The following is an 18,728-nucleotide window of genomic DNA, read 5'->3' on the forward strand; positions in this document are numbered from 1 at the left end:
CGGGAACGGTTATCTTTCCTCCCTTATTTTGCGCTTATCACATTTGCTGCGCGTACCAAGCGTGTACCATGAACGATTACCTTGTTCACTCGGATGACTCCGTGAATCGTCAATGAAATCAATCACCCCGATATGGCAGCGAGCCAAAACCGAACATTGGTAAGCGTCAGTCAGTCGTACGACCTTTGTAGTATATGTTCGATAGGTGGAACAGGCTCGATAAGAAGCCACTCGACGTGGGATCCCAGACGACATATGTACGAAGAATTGAATCATTGCGCACCGAATCGAAGATGTCCACCACCACCCCGTATGGGCAGTGCCGAAGCTCTCTCCCACAGAGGTTGGTAAAAATAGTTAAAGACCCGAACGAAGTGATCTTTCTCCTTCTTGTGTCGCCATGACGAGCCTTCGTCTATCGCGAGACTACGATTACTAACCTACGGCCGGTGCAGCTATTGGCTGGTTGCAGTCGGTCTTCGTAAGTCCTTTAAGTTGCACGGTTCTTACGCCGTGCTGATGTAACCTTCTTAATGTTTGCACGTTCTCGCATGCTTGCGCTCTGGTATCCTTTGGTTTCGCAAACAGATAAACACGATGTACTCATAGGAAACACCTCTTTCGATTTGTCCCACTTTTCTAAGCGGAACAGGACCAATTTCTCACTCGATCTTCGTCAGTTTTTAGTTGACGATATTTACGATATTTATCATAAGATACGAAAATCGAGCAAATGTAAATGGACCTGTACCTATACGACTAACATGCATGAAATCTTTCCTTAAATATTTCTCGTTGACAAGCAAGTACGAGACAAGAGGAGAAACATAGGAATGTAATACGTAGGTACCTGACAATTTTAGCGATAGCGATGACTGCACGAGACCAACACCTTGCGAAAGATTATCCGATTGATGGAGATAATCCTATACAATGAATAGATTAGTTCAAGTAGGTCTATAACTGCAGTGTCTACCCTGAGTGATTGTTTCTTTCAGGCATGGAGGATGAGATCTGCCCGTACGCCACCTTCCACCTTCTTGGATTCCGCGAAGAAATGGACCCCAGCAAGGCTATGCAATTCCAGACCTTCCCTCACCCTGGCAATGGACACTCTGGTACCATGGGACCACCTGTTGGACATCCTACTAACGCTTCTGCTCACAGCCGCTCTGGATCTCAGTCTATGGTATCAAAACTCTTTCTAGAGATATTTTCTAGTTTAATTAATTCAATTTATTCAATTAAATTTCTTCCTTTTTTTTATAGCCACGTCAAAATGGTCGTTACTCTCGAGTTCCATCCCAAGGAGGTGGCAGCGGAACCCATAACGTCTTCTCTCCTGAATACGATGACCCGGCAAACTGCGCTCCTGAAGAAGATCAATATGGCTCTCAATACGGACAATACGGCGCTCCCTATGATCATTATGGATCTCGTGGCTCTGTTGGACGTCGCAGTGTAGGATCGGCCCGCAATATTCCCGTTTCTGGATCACCCGAACCACCCCCACCACCACCAAGGAACCATGACCAGAACAACTCCAGCTTCAACGACAGCAAAGAGAGCAACGAGATCAGCGAAGCAGAGTGTGATCGCGACCAACTTGTGAACCGCAACTACGGCGGTCAGTACAAAGAACGGTGATCGAGTAGGGAATCAGAGGATCGAATTACGAAGCGAATTAATTTACAATAGAATGACTCGTCACCGGGAAGAACAAATTTCTAACGTTGTATCTTCTTGAGCCGAGTCAAGGCGATCTCGTTTCGACTATTCGCTCTGTGTTTCCTTATCGCTGCTCGTTCTTAAATAGTAGAAAATATAGGCATGCCGAGTGAGTCACGGCGTACAAGAATGAACCGAGACTCGCTGCGGAGTCTGTGTATCTAATCGTTTAGCTTCCACGATTTGCATGCTACGTGTCGTCGTAGTAGTTTACCGTTGTGTCAATCGTGCCGTGTGTTTTTCTATTTCAGTGAATGCTCGCGGCAAGGACGGCATGACCACCGAGGAGATGCGTAAACTCATAGAGAGGTCAGTAGAGATCGAGTGAGTTTGGTTAACGGTGTACGATTAAGAAACGTCACCGTTCATGCCGCTGTGTCTCGAGCGATTTCTTGCCTCGAGAACTGTCATTGACTTTCTCGAAAGTAAATTGGCCAACCACTCCGTTAGTCGCTTCGACTTTTACTATTCGAACAAACGTCATACGTTTCTCGATTCTCCATAATATAATATTGTAATTTTGCCAGACCTGCTTCTTCTTCTCGTAAATTGTTGTTTCTTTTTTTTTTTTTTCTAAACCATTGGTATCTTCGGATTCGATTTGGACCAATTGATTCGCTGGGTGTTCCAAAATGATAGTGGCGATCGAGTGCACGGTGGTTTCGCTAAGAATTCTGAACAATCCTTTTGACAATCTGCTTAACGTATCTCTGACTTTTTCTTGTTTCATGACTCTTTACGCAGGAAGCCGTAAGTTCGTTAGATAATAATAATAATAATAATTAAACCGCAGGATGCATTCTTGTAACGACAATCGCGTTATAGATGAGTTTTGGAAAGCTTTAGAAGTTGCGTTAACTTTGTTCTTAGCTAGTTTTTTGTGGCCACGAGAATATAGGTCAGTCAATGCTTCGACAGCGTCGCTTCCATACCAACGACAATCAGATCTCTACCTGGGTCAAATAATGCTTACTAAGTTTATATGTATTTGCATGCGATTTTCATGACATTTTGCCAAATGTGATATTCGTAGATAATACTAATTTTTGTTCACTAGATCACGTCGACAGATCACGATCACAATTGCGATCGATACCATATTTATTTTTGCTACAGCTCTTACTTTTTTCATTGCTACAGATCCTGCTGCCATTGCCGCTGGTGCTACTAACTTAACAACCGCTATAAAATATCTTTATTATCGTACTAATGAAACGATTCTTATTATTAATGTACTGGCGATTGCAACTAGTGCATGTTTCGCTGAATCACGTGCAGATAGTTTTTATTTCTATCCTTTGGATGCATAGATTCTACCGGAAAAATGCGATATATAGCTAGTATCCGTATGCGGATACTTAGAATAACGCTGATGTAAAAGGGAACGCACGAGTACAAGGAGGAGAATTGAAAGCATAAACTACCTGTTACAGAAACGAAGCCCCCAGCCGGCAAACCGGCGCCGGCCACGGCGGTCACGGGGGACTCCTCACACCCTACGATACTGTGGCAGTGTAACCTGTAAATCATCTTCCGTGGTCTTCCGTCTCTCTCATCACCAGCGACCGAAGATTCGAGAGAAACGGAAAGAGCGCGTACGCTAACTCTTCCCCCGGTGCTGTCGTCGGTCCAAATTGCAACGATATATCAAAAAAATTACCATCGTCGCGAGTAAATAGATTCGGTCCATCGCATTAGGCGGTACACTCGTTGAGACGTTTCGTTTAAACGATCAACCTTGAGATTGATTTACCAGCGACGACGATATTTGCCTCCTGAAGGGACCGTTTTCTTCGTCTTCGACCATATCATTTTATCCCCTTTTTGGCCTTTCTCTATTTCGATCTCGCGTTTTTTCGTATAAGCGCACTCATTCTTGCTCAATTGTCGACAAGGCCATATTACGAAACTGCCAAATTGATTAACTGCCGATTCAGGCGAAGAGATAATTTTTATTCGAGGGGCAACATACCGCGTCGTTTTGTGTAACTTAACGAACCATCGAACTCATCGATTCGTCCTAAACGAGTGTCTTGTTAGAAAACGAACACACCCGGCATGTTCGTGGACGTTGAAAAAATGCGACTAGAATCCGGCCCGCGACGCGTGCTCTCGGCGACGGTGCGTTTCACGGGGGTTTTGGCGGTATATCCTAGGTTACAATTGTCGCTTCCAAGCACCACGAGTCACGGGAAGTACACACGAGATACATTAGTTACTCGCTTTTTAAGTCATGGTTGTGCCACACTGCCGCTCCCTACAGGCATATGATATTATACATACATATATATATATATGATGATGATATTATACATATATATATATACAATTTATAATTTCGTAACGAAGGTTGTGTCCCCCTTTTTGGTGATTGACGATCTTGAGTCTCGACGTCGCGGAGAGCAAGTCTAGAAAGCACTGTATTGCGACAGTGTCGCAGAGAGTGCGTCGTCGTTGTCGTCGTTGTAGCAAGTAGTCAGGCAACAGGTCGCATCGATGCCGTGGTGGCGTCTAATCGATACTTCTTCCGCCGCGTGTGTCGAACCAACAAATTTTCATAAAATCCCTTTTTCACCGATCGACTTATCCGTAGGAAGAACGCGGCACGCTAAATCGTAGATCACGATTCGAAACACGAAATCGTCAGCTGACCACATTATGAAACATCACATGCCATACTTTAAAAGGAGAGAAGATAACGCGTAAGCACACACACACCACGTTCGTTGTCGATTTTTAATCGTCCTATATAATATTTAGTCCGCTATACACATACATATATTCGCAAGCTAATCTCGATCAATTATGAACCTACGTGAATTTAATTATAAAAGCGACGATGATATTATACGTGTAAGCAATTCGAGCAACAAGTATCGATTTAAACGTAAGTAGGACATAAGTCGGACGGATGGTCGCGAGGTGCGCCGTTCTCTTTCGTTCAATGGTGACACGTCGAGTATAGATGAGTAAATAGAAAAATCAGGCCATATAAATGCGATTAGATAGAGCGTTATTGGAAATCGAGAAAAGTACATAGATAAGAAAAATCGAAACACCGTTCGTACGAATATTCAATCCTGTATATCGATGTGGCGCCAGGATACGGTTACGACGCGTATCTCATAGTTCGTTTTTATCACAACACTATCTAGATATATAAAAATATATAAATATATAAATATAAATATATATGTATACATTGACGTTCATATATATACGTTGTAAGTAGGTATGTCTAGATATTACATTTATTTGCCGAGGCGACGCACGAGTGGTACACCAGTTGAACTTGGATCACGGTCGAAGGATGTCTCGTCGTTGACGACGAGCATTTGCCGGGATACTTTGTCCGTGAATCTGTGACTTTGAATGTGTGGCTGCAACTCTGCTCGCCGACGCACTTTTACTCATCGATGTGATTTTAAAGGTTGCGCAAAGTCTCGTGTCTCGTGTATGTGTTACGATCGCGCTCTACCACATTAATGTAGCCATGTGCAAGTCACCTTTTACGATGTATATCACGTTTTACTCACATAACGCTCGCGGAACTTTTCGCTTTGATGCTTTGGAACTTAACGCGATGAAAGAGAAATCGAAAGATATTTAACATATTCGATATTAGCCGTACGATTGATGACATGACCGTCGATATTAAATAACAAAAGCTGAAAAAAATAAAAGAAAAAAAAACGTGATGTTCGCGGATTGTCGCATAGCTTTCTTTTATTAATCGATTGGAAATACTACTCGTTTAATCGTTATAGTTTGTGTGATCGATCTGGTATCGTTTTTTTTTCGCAAGGTTTAACGTTACTTTTGATGATGCTGTGAAACGGTCGGTGTCGCCGTCCGCGTTATACTTATATATTATGCTTTGTTCATTGGTAATTTTGGATATTCGTTTTCGTGCAGCAACGAGGCGGTTCTTCGAGCTTCTCCTTCGGCGGAGCGCGTATCGTTTTCTTTTTCCGTTGCAAGCAGACTCGGGACATTTCGTAATTAGTACCCTGTGTTGCGCTCAGTGCTCGCCTTTAAATTGGCTGTAAGTTCGCATTCTCGTACAACGATACTCGTATTTCTCCGCGTTCGTAGGGACTCGAGGATCCGCTCGCAGTACACCGTTTCCTCAGTACCACTATTTTACGTTTTTGTACCAAAGTCGTAGCGTCTAACTTTACGTTAAATAAATAAAACCAAAAAAAAAGGAAACAATTATTTGTTTGATTTTAGGTTCCCAAACATCAAATCTTTTATTCAACCTATGTCTACGTTCACGAAGGACTGGATTTTTCGTTAAACATAATTGTAAAATAATCGCTATATCATGTTTTAAATATTTTAAAGATCTATTAGAACACGTTTTATTATACTACAAAAGCAATGCGCTATTGATTTGCAATATTTAATATTTTACTGGATTATCAAAAACCGCGTCGCATTTTGAATGTTTACGATATGGTAACATTTGAATGGTGCACTTTATGCAGTGATAACTCGTAATAGTTGGTAACATTATTTGTTCCCACGATGGCGTCTGGCGGTGGTACGTACCGTTTATTTTGCTTTTTATTATTTAATAGGTAGTGTTAGAGGATACGTTTCGGACGAGAATTTGTGTTAATAATAATGTCGAACAACGTGTTGTTCTTGTAATAGCAGAAAACACAACGGAGGAAAGGACTGAGCCAGCAACACCGGCACAACCCCTCACCAATGTTGTGAGCGAAACAGCGCACGTAAGTTAGATAACCTATAAATGTAGGCGTAACCTGTTGTGCTATTATCTTTTTGCGTTGATCTTTATCATTGACAGTTTCTAAAATATGATTATTAATCGAATATTTTTCTAGTGTTACGCCGATTTTATGTATCGAAATTTACAATGGATTATTCAAACGAAACAGTTTTGATATTTCCCGCCAAACTAATGACAGCTGTTGTATCGAAATTTAAGTTTGGTTTTGTACCAACGACATTGGATTAGATTATTTCAGCAGTTAGGTTTGCATATTTTTGTACAGTTTCATTAGTTTTACCAATATCTTGTGCTTCTTATGACTGCCTTTGTGTGCACTTTATAAAAAGTGTAAAGAAAATAATAGCACATAATTCTAGCTATGTTTATAAGAATAAAAGTAACACCGATTTTAATCCGCTGTATTGTTTTTCATTGTTGCAGAGGATACTAGCAATGAATAAGGATTCAGATCTGTCTGGTGCGCCACCAAAGAAATCACGTGTGGAATTACAATCCTTGCCAACGAGGCAATATTTGGACCAGACTGTAGTTCCAATTTTGTTACAAGCTTTATCTAGTTTAGCTAAGGAACGACCTGCTGACCCTATTAGTTTTCTGGCTGGATACTTGTTGAGGAATAAAAGTCAATATGACAATGGCGAATCTCCACCTACTAGTCAATGAACTGCGTATGCATGTATAAGTATGTGGTGAAAATTGATGAATTGTTTATGAACAATTATTGACATTTCTTAGGAGTATATCCAAGTTGGACAAGGTGTATTTGTGTATCAAATTAAATAAAAATGTATTAGCTTTTTATTGTATGACAAGTTTTTTGGTGGTTAAATAGCAAAGAAAATGTAACGAGTTTCCTCTTTGGTGCTTATCTCTGTGCTTAATTTTAATGACAATTTTCTGGTGAATAACGAGGTTAATTCTTTATATATATATATATATAGAATATGGAATATATATATATATATATATATATATATATATATATATATATATATATATATATATATATATATATATAATGTAGAATATATATGTATGCTATGTGTATTATAATGTATAAATCTATAGAGATCAAGTTCATCATCATTAAGATATACGATACCTCCAATAATTTATATCTGAAAAAGTTTTAATCAGATCGTGCCGGGTTGAATAAAAATACTTTATAGAATTTGACTGAACCGATGTGTTTCACATCGACCATGAAAAACGAGAAGGATCGTTATCATTGGTCCAATAAATCGTAATGAGTATTCCGTGTTCACATCGATATAATTGGATGCAATTAAATGTAATCGTCCACTGAATTGGCATGAAATTTATTTTACAGTTCGATAAGATCAATAATACGTATGGGCACGCAACGTTCGGCCGTACACTTTAATTTTGTTCCATTCCGGAAGTGATACCAATTTTTTCGAATTTAAAATCTGCGCGCGCCGTTTGCCAATTATGTACGTGTGTCATCTAGTTGTTGATTTGTCGAGCGTAGTGTGTTGCATCAACGGTTTAATTGCGTCGGTGGATCGTAACGATGTTGAAGAAAATTCGTGTATATCCCAGATAACGCTATGACATTGGTACAAAACGACGACAACGAGAAGATATCGAGGTAATTTCGTGGGGAACAATTCGCACGGCAACATCATCGTACCAAGTCCAATTAACGAGGTGAGCTCCCATTCAAGTCCCTCGTATATTACCTTGGTTTCTTGATACGGCTGTCACCGTGTATTTGCCGTGAACTTCATATTGCCTTTATTTTTCTTCTGTTATTTCGCGCTTTCTCGAAAGAATTTTTATATTGTGTAATATCCAGCAAATATCTTTTTCGCCTGGTCAAACCAAATAGGACGAAGATTCGCGTTACATATCGTATTGTACATAGGGTATCTATTGTAGGAACTTTTGAGATTGAACCGTATATGATGCGATACAATATGGAAACCAGGGAAAGATACAGTAGCAGCGAGTTTATGTTTCCTTCCTGGTTTTCGTAATTCTTTACATTTAGACGAAACAGCGAGCTTTGCGCGCGATCATATTACAGTTAGCGCTCTCTAGGAGCCCATGCACAAAGAACGTGTATCAAGTAAACTGAGAGTATAGTTAATGGGTGAATCGTGTCATGGCTTTCGTCGTGCGCGCACAATCTGCAGATTCACGCCCGTACGGCCATACGGTGACTCGGTTCGATTGGCACGCATATTGGAATTCTATTAGCGAGATTACCGACAGTAATTGCTCGGTTTGGCACAATATCGCACGTTCGTCTACAGCCAACAGGCTAGTGAGCGTCAAACGCGAATTAAGCGCGCGTCTTGCATCGTGGTTAAGGCAAGGCGGGTGTATTATGTTCCCGATTATGCTAGTACTAGTCACTGGTCGCACTCGGATCATCTGAACGGAATATGTCACGAATTGCGAATTTGAATATGCGCCGTTATATTAGCCGGGACTAGTCGTGTCAAAGGAGATGTTCGGTTGAAATTACTCGAGCCACCTAGGCGGGAGCGTTGGTCTCGCGCGTTCCTCTGTGAAAATTTAATCGAAAGTTTCTACGGGTTGGGAAATGAAAGTTGAACATAGATGGGGTGAGAGGAACCGGAGGGGGATAAGTTGGAAAAAGGACGGACGGCAACGTGTTTCGTTGGGAAAGAAACGAAACTTGTAAGTTCGCCGATCTCGAAGGCCGGAAAACGATTTACCGGTCATAAGTGCGCCAGACTTCCCAGGTTGCGCCGAGGTTTTTTGAAATTTCTGTCTCCGAACGACTCCGGATAATATAAAATTTTTCTCCATAACTGGAAACTCTGCCACAGCTTCCTGTCCCGCTCTCTTCCCCTCTCTAGCTCGAGTCTCTCTGTGTCGGAGTTAGGGAAAAAATGCTTACCGAGCAGATTCGCGCGAGCTAAAGCCCTCTTTTCTCTCGTATTTTTTACCAAGCTAAAATTCTATCTGATAACCAGAAAGTTTTTTTCTACTCTCCGCTCTTTTTATATTTTTCTACTCTCTCTCTCTCTCTCTCTCTCTCTCTCTCTCTCTCTCTCTCTCTCTCGCTTCCCTTTTTTTTGCATTTTATTTTGTTCATGAAAGATGATACACGGACTTTTGTCCGAACGCGGCCGCGTAGCCTGAGACAATAAATAGCGGTTGGGTTTCGCTCTAGTTACGATTATTAAATGTAATATCTGTTTTGAAAATAACGAAGCCCGTTGTAATATAAAATCGTTAATTGAATATCAGAACGTTTGCAGCTTGCAAATTGAAACTGAAACTTGCGAACTGAAGCATTCGGGAACGTATTCAGTTCGAAAATGAAATTCGTAATATGGTCACGTTATAAACGGACATTTTAATCAGTCTGACTGAATCGTTCGCGATTTCGTGAAACAGAGCGAAGGTACACAGGACGTTTGCTATGCCGTTGCCGGCCTGTGCCTTCCCCTCTTTCTTCCAGTCATTCTCTTCTTTTTGAATTATCTTGCGGTACCTCGCTCGCGGGGCCACAGATTTTCATTTCAGATCTGGCTCTGGTACAGTGCAGAGGAGAAAATAGAAGTCGCTTCCCGTTGATTTCAATCTGTTTGACGGTACTCTCCTCGCTTCTTCTCGCTTCTCGAAGGGCCGCGATGCCGGGGATGCTGGCGTACCGCGTCACTGCCCGAAGACAACGAGACAAGATCCGCGACGCGAGACATCTGTTATCATGCCACGGCATCTCCTCAGCTATTTCATGCTCTCGTTTCTTTCCTTCCGTTCCGCTCTGCTTCCTCCTCAGGACTTATTGGTCTCGCGAAGACATTTCCCTGAAGGACATTGATGCGCAATTACGTGAAAGTCCCGTCGACACGGTCGTGTAAACTCGAAAACGTCGCGTCGTCCGGCTTCTTACTCGTCCCCTGCGAATGGCTCGTTCTCTTTTATAGCTATGTAAATCGGCTAGATGGGACAATAGGGAACTTCATTGTTTGAAAAATCTTTTATTATCACGCGAAGAAGAGGCTCGTCTTAATTGGAGAGCAATGATACACAAACATATTCGTTAAATTCCCAAGTTATTTGCGATATAAAAGCGTATTCGCGTTGAGTAATTAGACGAAATATAATAGAATCAATTCGATAATGATGTTTATCCTCGGACTGTATGCAAGATGCGCGCAAACAGAACAAGTATGGAGCATTCATTCCAACGAAGAGTACGAACGTTTGATGGCATTGTGCGAAGTTGATTTCACCAACGAAAATCATTCTTTGTGTCGTTCCTAAAACGATATCCTGACTTAAAAGGTCTATATCCAGAGATAAGATTTAAGGATGAAATTGGAAAGAAAAGAGAGCCTAAGTGGTTTCGTCTTTTTGTCTTGAACGTTTTTTCAAATTAAGCGTGCTTTCTTTTTTTTTGGTATCATCCGCCCTAGCAATAGCAATATCGATATCACCCGGAATAGCTTCGATATTATCAGGGAACATTTTACACAAGGCAATACGTTTCTATGGATGGGGTTTAATGTAGAGGATCCACTCCCCAGAGTTTTAGTTTTCGATCGCAGCTGGACGTAGAACCGACTGCTACCTCTCTTTCTCTCTCTCTATCTCTCCGCCCTTCATCTTCTCTCCACACCGGCAGGTAGGCGTCTCTCGAAAAGCGCTTAATCCTCCGACCAGTCGAAAGCCCCTCTGCTGGTATTACAGCAAACGCTGATTTGTGGTCGCGGCAGCGACATTATTTATAATTTGTGAGTATTAATAGCTGACTCACACGTGTATACCTACCGGGATATATATTGTACGGGAGCCTTTTCAGTCTCATCGATCTCGCCTATCGTCGATAAATTTCCTTCTCGTTCGTGGCCAGTAGTTCAAGTTTCAGTTCGGCGCGGTTCTATTTTGCCGTACGCGCATGCACATTTCCATCGCGTCAAATCATTCTCCATTCTCATGTACACACTAGCTTATCTCCGTAGGATCGCGGTAGCGATTTTAATCTCCCCTTTTCTTTTTTGTGACAAACCTATGAGTTTCTGGCGTGGCCGTGCAGGCTGCGTGTAATTATTAATTCCTTCATCGTCGTACGACTCTGCAAGTAACGGGACAATGAACGTCGCTTTAATTCTTAAGGACTCGTATACGTAGGACAATCAGGGCGGTACATGTGCGAGTTGCAGTCGCGGAGTTGGTTCCGTTTTTTGGCCGCACCCAACGTCGCGCGACATTGTTCACCACCTCCGACTTTCGTCTTTCGCGGTCAGAGCTGAAAAGAAAAAAGGCTTATGAGTCGATGAAAGGCGAATGAAGAGAGACATGTTCGAACGTACCCGAGGGGGACGCTGAAAGGGCCGACCTACGGAATACGTTATTTCTGAGGACTGTTATTTCGCCGCGGAATCCACGGACTGGGTATATGGCGCCGAGATAACGGAATCAGATAGCTACCGTGCCATCTCTTACCGCAGAATGATACCTTACGGGGATATAACTCACCGTTTCCAGACCGATACCTTTACCGGAAGGAACGCACGAAAGCCGACTCTGTCCGTATTCTCTGTGTGTCTCGATGCAGGTCTCGAGACGCCCACCGTACCTACGCCACTGTCCGTGATGGCTTATTCTCGAAATTGTCGACCGGAGCGTAATAAAGCGTTCGGGGACTGCCAATCAGTCGATAGAACTTAACTTGGAACGCTAGATGCGGCGCGGTAAGGGCGTGGACGACACGATACCGCTGCGCCACCCTGACGACCATGCTACCGCATTCATATTTTTTCCCCTTCGACGACCTGGATCGGAACATTTATCAGTTACGTAAAAAATAGTTCATTCAATCACGCTCGTTTGATATGGCATCAAAGGCGAAGACTCGTTCTACATAAAAAGAGGGCTTCGTTCGAAGTTGTTGCTTTTTCGCGAATCCAATCTAACTTCGTGCGATAACGACTACGAAAGGTCAGTGGGAGTGGTGGGAAGAGAATGAAACCATTACTCGTTTCTACCCCTATTAGTTCATTTTCTCGTTAGGAAAACCGACGGATGTACAATTATCGACGATTGCGACGGCAATTAAGCCAGTTCTCGATACCCTTTGAAAATCTGCTTTCATTGTTTCGTTGCGGCTCTTTGGGATCTCGTCCGAACGAAACAATGCTCCTCTTTTTCCTCCCTTTATAATCCGACATGATCAGCCGACGCGTTCTCGTCACGCTAATTGCTTAGCAACTAATCCGGTCAAACGTCCGTATGTATGGGATTTCCATGAGTGTTCGACCGTTCGCGGAGAGACGCGATCGTGAAGGAATGTTTTAAGGACCATCCATAAATCAAAGCCATTTACGGGACTTGAGAATCCTGATTTTTAGAAATACTAAGATTTATGGTGGCTTCTTAGGTTTATTGAGGGTTTAAGTAAGGGAGGGTGGATATCTGACGACCAGACAACGAGGGATGGCGTACGGTTTATATTACGCAACGTAATAATAAGACTAGGAGCAACAGAAAGTAGCTAACGGTAATTCTATAACTATATACGTGAACGCAAGCCGTAAGAAGAATTATAAGGAAGAGAGGGTCGAAGATGTTTACTGGATTCATCTGCGGTCCACGATGAACCAGCCCGCGAATTGGAATTCTCCACCTAATAAATCACCGTTGTGTATCTGCGTGCACTGGGACGCAGGCACCGATGTAAACCAGCGTTCTCTCTGCGCCCGTGCAACCTATAGCGTCAGTTTCATCGTTCGCTGGCACAGTCTCTCCAGGAAAGCGAACATTGTTTCGTGTGTGACCGTAGAATCGATTACAGCGGAACGATCGTCTAGATAACGAAACATACGCGGCACAACGAAACAGCTGGGATCTAAAAGCAGGTCGGATCGATTTTGTGGATCGATAGGTTTTCGACGCTGCTAGAATCGCGAGGGCGTACGAGCGTGATGGTTATCGACGTTCCACCGTTTACTCGCGGCTTAGATTCTCATTGATAAACAAGAGTCGATCGAATGGCAGAGTCGAGCTATTATGGGAATAAGGTCAATCTGTTCTTTTTTTGTTTCGCCCACACTTTGCCCGTTTTTGTCCTTTCTCTTTTCCCTTTTTTTTTTTTTCTATTGTTGTGGTACATCCAGTAAAACGTTAAGAATATCTAGCCTCGTTTATTTCGGTGAAACTACTACGTGTACGGGAGCTGTGTTCGAGTTCGGGTTTTAATATCGCTGAGAGCAGCGCACGTTGACAAAAAGGGTAGGGAGTTTTTATTAAAACGCGCCTCCTCTCTCTCTCTCTCTTTCTCGTGCTCCCTGTCTTTCTCTAGCGCATTGATTTTCAATGTAATTTCACAAATTTATGGGCCATTTGCATCGGCCCGGATGGTACCGATATCATCGTGTTTAATAATTTTTTACTTCTGCATCAGTTCTTCCACTCCTGTCTCATTTTTTCTTTTTCTTTCTCTCTCTCTCTCTCTCTTTTTTTTTATCTAACGAAATGGATTTCGTTCTATCGGATGTTGTTCCTGCAAAACAGCTAACCGGTTATCTTCTTCCTGTTACAGAACATTTTTCAAGGCCTATCCAGCCACAGTATCGCATTTCGGATACGTCGCGAAAACGCTATAAACTACGGAACGAAACGATCGCCCCTGTTTCTCGCTTCTTTGTCACCGCCAACCCCAGCTGCTCTACCATCGCCACCACCGACAAACCTTCTTGCCGACATTTGGACTCACCATTAAACATGGCCTCGGCTTATCTTAATGGATATCTAGTTGGTTTCTTGGATCTTGGGATGTGAGTCGACGAGGAACCTTGCTTCGACTTTTTTGTTTTGGATATTCAACGACCGACGACGGATATTTTGATGGGACCATCGAATGGTGAGTTCTCGTTAGCAAATATTTTTCAAATTATTTTGAGATGGATGAAACGTGTAGGTTTGTTTGATAAAGAAACGAGTAGATGAATTCGTAATGGTCAATTGTATTAAGATCAGTATAAGTACAAGTCCAGATACAGAGATAGTGTATGCCAGTTGTAATCGTCGCTCGCTCGCTGCTATTGTGTCGATCGAAGAAAGGATAATAATACTCTGTTCCTAGGAACTACGTTCGTACGTTTATACCGACGGACGTCACCGCAAAAAGTTAACCTTCTTATGTAATTTCGGCTGGAGATTACAAGAAACGGCAATAGCAATCTGTCCAGAGTTCATTTGCCTCTAGACCTTGTTAACTAAAACAATCGCTAGTATTCAATGGTACAGTAATATGGGTCTCTCCCAAATTCGAATTTTTCCACTTGAACTTTTTTACGCTCCTGTGACGTTACAATGTATTTGTGTGACAAGTAGGTAGGCCAATACACCATTCAAACCGTCATCTAATGGACCGTTTAATGAAGAGATTTGCTTATAACATATTAATTAAAAATCAGACGATTGTATATATCTTTTAAGAAATTTTACCGTACGATTTACTGCTTAATTATATCGTGGGTTTATGCTCTGACGTGGATTAAGTGTCGTACAGGCAGATGTAAAACAACAATCAGCCATTTCGTGGTAGACAACCGTACATTTTTCATCGAGTAAAGATGTCTCCGTACTGGTGGTCGTTTCTTGGAAGTAGCGCAATAGGTTCCTCTTTCAGCGTGTGCTGTTTAATTTACTGCAGCCCTCAACGAGTCGCGCAAACTGCATTAATAACAAGTCTGCTTGCTCCTTTGACATTCTGCAAGAGCATCCGCTGTAAAAACTCGCGCCCCATCGACTCTGACGCGAGATCGCTTCGGTTATTTTTCACCGCGGCTACGAAAACAAGAATCCGCGGCCGAGAAAAACGAGGCGCAAGGCGAAAGTAGGAATTCCAAGAAGCTTGAATTGTAGGTTCGGTTCTGGCTAATTTACCGGTTATTTCCGCGAGCAACGAGCGACGCGGAGGGTGTCGATGACGACACACAGAGGTCGATGATTTCAACCTCGTCGGCTATATACCTTTTATCCGCTATGCAGAGTGGCCGTATTAAAATGTAAATGCATGGTAGCTAGTTATTATGCGGAGCGGCCGATGCGATCTCCACCGACGGCGATGCCACCCTCGTCCTCGTGTGTGCGTCCTCCTATGCCCCTCGTCGTCGTCGTAAACACCCGATAATGGGGAAACCGTGTACCTTGCTATCCGCTCCTGTACTCTCACGCAAGTGCGAGAAAGAGGAAAAGAGAGATCGCGATGGCCAACGAGAGACGTCGATTACTGTTCCTCCGACCTGCCGCGATCAAAAATTGCTCGGACATCTGAAACCTTCCGATACCACATTTTTCCTCTGTGTATTCCTCGGATCAGGTAATCTCTATAAGAAGAAGAACACTTGGTCCATAGCGTCCACGAACCACGAGTTGATCAAAGCGCCCGATCGATCAATTCCCTTCCCATGTTCGGATTATCTTCCGTAAACTCGTGAAACTTTTAGATTCCGCGTAAAACCGCTGACCTTTTTTCCCCGGTAGTATTACCGTATGATTTCGATTAAGATATCTCGTTACAGCGCCGTAAAAGCGGCTTCTCGTTTACCTCTAAATCGGTCATCCCCAGAAATTTTCGAAATTCGGGGGAAGCTCGTCGTGCGTATCTCTTTCGACGAGCGTCACCGCGTAACCGTTGCAAATTGCTGGAAGAACCGACATGACGTAAGCGAGATTCGACAAAGGAATATTCCGGGCAACGTGTTTTTCTCGAGATACGTGCTCGGCCAATGAAAAATATTTGTTGGTTTTGTTAGCCGGTTGGTTAGTGTGCGCGTAGGAGTGGCGGATTCTTCAACGGAGGGCACGTTTTCTTCTCGTCCCTCTCTCTTGTCACCGTGTTCGCGATGTTATCACTGCCGCCTGTTTTGCGGCTTTCGTATTATTTGTGCATTTCCACGGTTATATTCCTGCGGGTCTCCGTTCTACCGTATAATAAAATCCCTCTCAGCAGACTGTCTTCTCCTTTCCTGTACTCGGAGCATCCCTCGGTACACAGTATGTTGCTGCATCGTGCTTGCACGGGGCAACGCGTGGTGCATTCTTGGTGTGCTAAGAGTACGAGAGAGGGAGAAGGGGTTGACTAGATAGAGGGAGCGAGACGGGATCGAGATGGTTTGGGAGGATGGGTAGGAGGAAAACATAGAGGGCTGAGTAACTGCAAACAACAAATACCACCAGGTACCGGCGCGCATTCCACGAACGGTGTGTATAAACACGAAGCCGACGGCCGTGAAATCCGTGTAGAGAAACCCGGTTAATGCTGTCGAAGTACACGATACTCTGGCTATATTTGTCGATCGTTCCGGGAGACGATGTATAGATATCTTGCGAGTGTAAGCTAATCGGGGTTGCAGTCTTGTCGAGCTCGCCCTTTACTTTAAGGTTCCGAGAAACTTTGTACATCGTCGGTCATGAGCTAATGAACCTAGGTCACCTTGATCTACCGAAAAGCACGAGCACAGTGGCAGGAGGGAACGGAAGGACGCGCATGGCGTTCGCTGAAAGATAGGGATACAGAGGTTGAGCGGTGGGTTGAGGATAGTAGTAGGGTCATGCGATCGACCGCGACCAGAAAGCTAGGGAGTGAAAGAGAGGAAGGGCGGAAATGAGAGAGAGAAAGAAAGAGAGAGAGAGAGGGACGACTTACTTATGGCGACAACAGGTTACAAAGTCGGCTGGTTAACGCCGGCCGCAGGTCAAGTTTCCTCTCATCGTGCAAAGGTCAAAGGGCATTCCCCTAGCGGAAGCTAATGACATTTTTGCGGGACGTTAGAAAGGTTCGTGTACGGGATACCTTTTGAATCCTCTTAGGGTGTCTAGAGAAAGGGGAATAAATCAGAAGGCAAGATCCGTGACGATTATCCATGGCATGAAATGCATTATCGAACGTTTAATAAAGAGGTGGTGGATAGAATCGTCGCCTATTATACGACTAAACGGCGCAGAGCGATGTCGTAAAGGATCGCGCCGTAGAGGAGCAAGATCGACGATACGCTACCGGGTATCCGTGAACGAGCTGGGAGGGGTTGCATAAATATTTCTGAAAAATTAACGAACCAGCAGTAATACATTTTACAACGCTTGATAAGTTCCGTAGTAACGCGAGCATCGGAGAAAAGTGGCGAAAGGCTGTGCTGATAAATAGGTCGATCATAGAAGCCCTGTCGGAGCGTGAAGAATTAATCTCCCGCGCAAGAAGTTTAAATATTAAATACGAGTCTTCGCTGCGACCGTATTCACGCGATTAATTGATTATCCCTCTATGGATGATAAATGAGCCTTCGGCTGGCGCACAATATGAAAGCTTGTATGTGCAACGATACGTGGCGCCTATTGTACGCCGCTTACCTGTAGGGTAAGGTGTTGCCAGGTGTGTCGATGTAACGATGCGAAGAAAATAGAAAAAAAATACAGAGAAAATCGAGTCGCCTCAAAGTGGTCGCCTAAATGGCACGTTCCATTAGACCGGAAAATTCGAAGGCCGTGCGCGAGGGTCGATATAAGCCACTCGTTACAACGGTTCACTTCGCGAGTGAATAGAGGTCAGGTCGATCGAATCGACGATGCGATTAATCGTGTTTCCTTATTTTCTCCTTTTCGTTCGGTTTGGCAAAACTGGAGTTAACGATGGCAAAGGTTGACCAAATCGATTGCGATTTATAAAGAATGGAAAGGCACATTGTCAACGGGAAACCATCGTGTTTGCTAAATCGCGGATTCGCCACGTAACGGGCCATGTAAATCCGAATGACGTTTCAAATTATAATGTCTCGTCGTTCGACGTCGAAAGATAATCACTATCGTTTGTTCGCACGCTGCATCGACTGTTTTCCATTCTGGACATTTATATTCAGTGATCGGATGATCGATAAATTTCGCTCTAATTGCTTCCACAAAGCGTACAATCCATACTCGATCGTGAAGGAAAGCGAGAGCGTTCTTGCAAAGGGTTGGTAGGTGGGTAGGTTGGTAGGTTGATAGGTAGGTAGGTAGGTAGGTAGGATTCGATCGGTGGGAAATTCCTACCGCGGATCCTTTTGCCATGTATTTCCAATGAGCGCGGTAAAGGAAGAGGCCGAGTCCTGGATATCGCGGTACCGCTAAATATTCGAATCGCCATTCGCGATACAAGAGATTATTAAAATATTTAAACGAGCCCGTCGACCGTCGTTACCGGGGACTGAAGTCCTCTCTTCGCGAGGTTCTCAATTAAATGCTAACGAGC

General features: G+C 43.4%; 3 protein-coding genes and 1 long non-coding RNA gene across 58 annotated transcripts in view; 3 read left to right on the forward strand and 1 right to left on the reverse strand.

Annotated features, from left to right (window-relative positions):
- Nucleotides 1–5,943, forward strand: part of LOC100649765 (Down syndrome cell adhesion molecule-like protein Dscam2) — a 56,176-nt gene extending 50,233 nt beyond the window's left edge. For 49 of the 50 annotated variants that reach the window (XM_048405023.1, XM_048405012.1, XM_048405002.1 and 46 more), the window contains exons 25-30: nt 206–343; nt 999–1,189; nt 1,270–1,627; nt 1,980–2,037; nt 2,473–2,478; nt 3,162–5,943. In XM_048405023.1, the coding sequence (XP_048260980.1) occupies nt 206–343; nt 999–1,189; nt 1,270–1,627; nt 1,980–2,037; nt 2,473–2,478; nt 3,162–3,246 (836 nt within the window). In that variant the 3' untranslated portion in view covers nt 3,247–5,943. The remainder of the gene's footprint in view (nt 1–205; nt 344–998; nt 1,190–1,269; nt 1,628–1,979; nt 2,038–2,472; nt 2,479–3,161) is intronic. The other variant, XM_048405027.1, reaches the window with a different exon arrangement.
- A 186-nt stretch (nt 5,944–6,129) lies between these two features.
- On the forward strand, nt 6,130–7,296 carry LOC100649652 (protein dpy-30 homolog). Of its 2 annotated transcripts, none has more exons than XM_020862663.2 (3): nt 6,130–6,274; nt 6,391–6,467; nt 6,911–7,296. In XM_020862663.2, exons 1-3 carry the CDS (start codon nt 6,259–6,261, stop codon nt 7,151–7,153), a joined length of 336 nt encoding a protein of 111 aa, XP_020718322.1. In that variant the 5' UTR covers nt 6,130–6,258; the 3' UTR covers nt 7,154–7,296. The 2 variants fall into 2 exon arrangements, with proteins under 2 accessions (XP_020718322.1, XP_003394981.1); XM_003394933.4 differs by having other exon boundaries at nt 6,160–6,274; nt 6,388–6,467.
- Nucleotides 7,297–8,001: 705 nt separating this feature from the next.
- LOC100649529 (protein O-mannosyl-transferase TMTC2) overlaps nt 8,002–18,728 on the forward strand; it is a 213,315-nt gene continuing 202,588 nt past the window's right edge. For both annotated transcript variants that reach the window (XM_048405484.1, XM_048405485.1), the window contains exons 1-2: nt 8,002–8,161; nt 14,037–14,357. The gene's annotated coding sequence lies outside the window, so the exon portion shown is untranslated. The remainder of the gene's footprint in view (nt 8,162–14,036; nt 14,358–18,728) is intronic.
- Nucleotides 9,167–18,728, reverse strand: part of LOC125385017 — a 29,297-nt gene continuing 19,735 nt past the window's right edge. For 2 of the 4 annotated variants that reach the window (XR_007223945.1, XR_007223944.1), the window contains 2 exons: nt 11,267–12,270; nt 9,167–11,173 (listed from right to left, as the gene is read on the reverse strand). This is a non-coding gene — a long non-coding RNA (uncharacterized LOC125385017). The remainder of the gene's footprint in view (nt 11,174–11,266; nt 12,271–18,728) is intronic. The other 2 variants (XR_007223947.1, XR_007223946.1) reach the window with 2 other exon arrangements.

Source organism: Bombus terrestris, chromosome 4, assembly GCF_910591885.1.
Source record: "Bombus terrestris chromosome 4, iyBomTerr1.2, whole genome shotgun sequence".
In the NCBI taxonomy this organism is placed as follows: Eukaryota; Metazoa; Arthropoda; class Insecta; order Hymenoptera; family Apidae; genus Bombus; species Bombus terrestris.

Coding starts and splice junctions, on each gene's coding strand:
- LOC100649652 (XM_003394933.4), top strand. Junction 6,468..6,910: donor TTGTGAGCGAAACAGCGCAC/GTAAGTTAGATA, acceptor TCATTGTTGCAG/AGGATACTAGCAATGAATAA.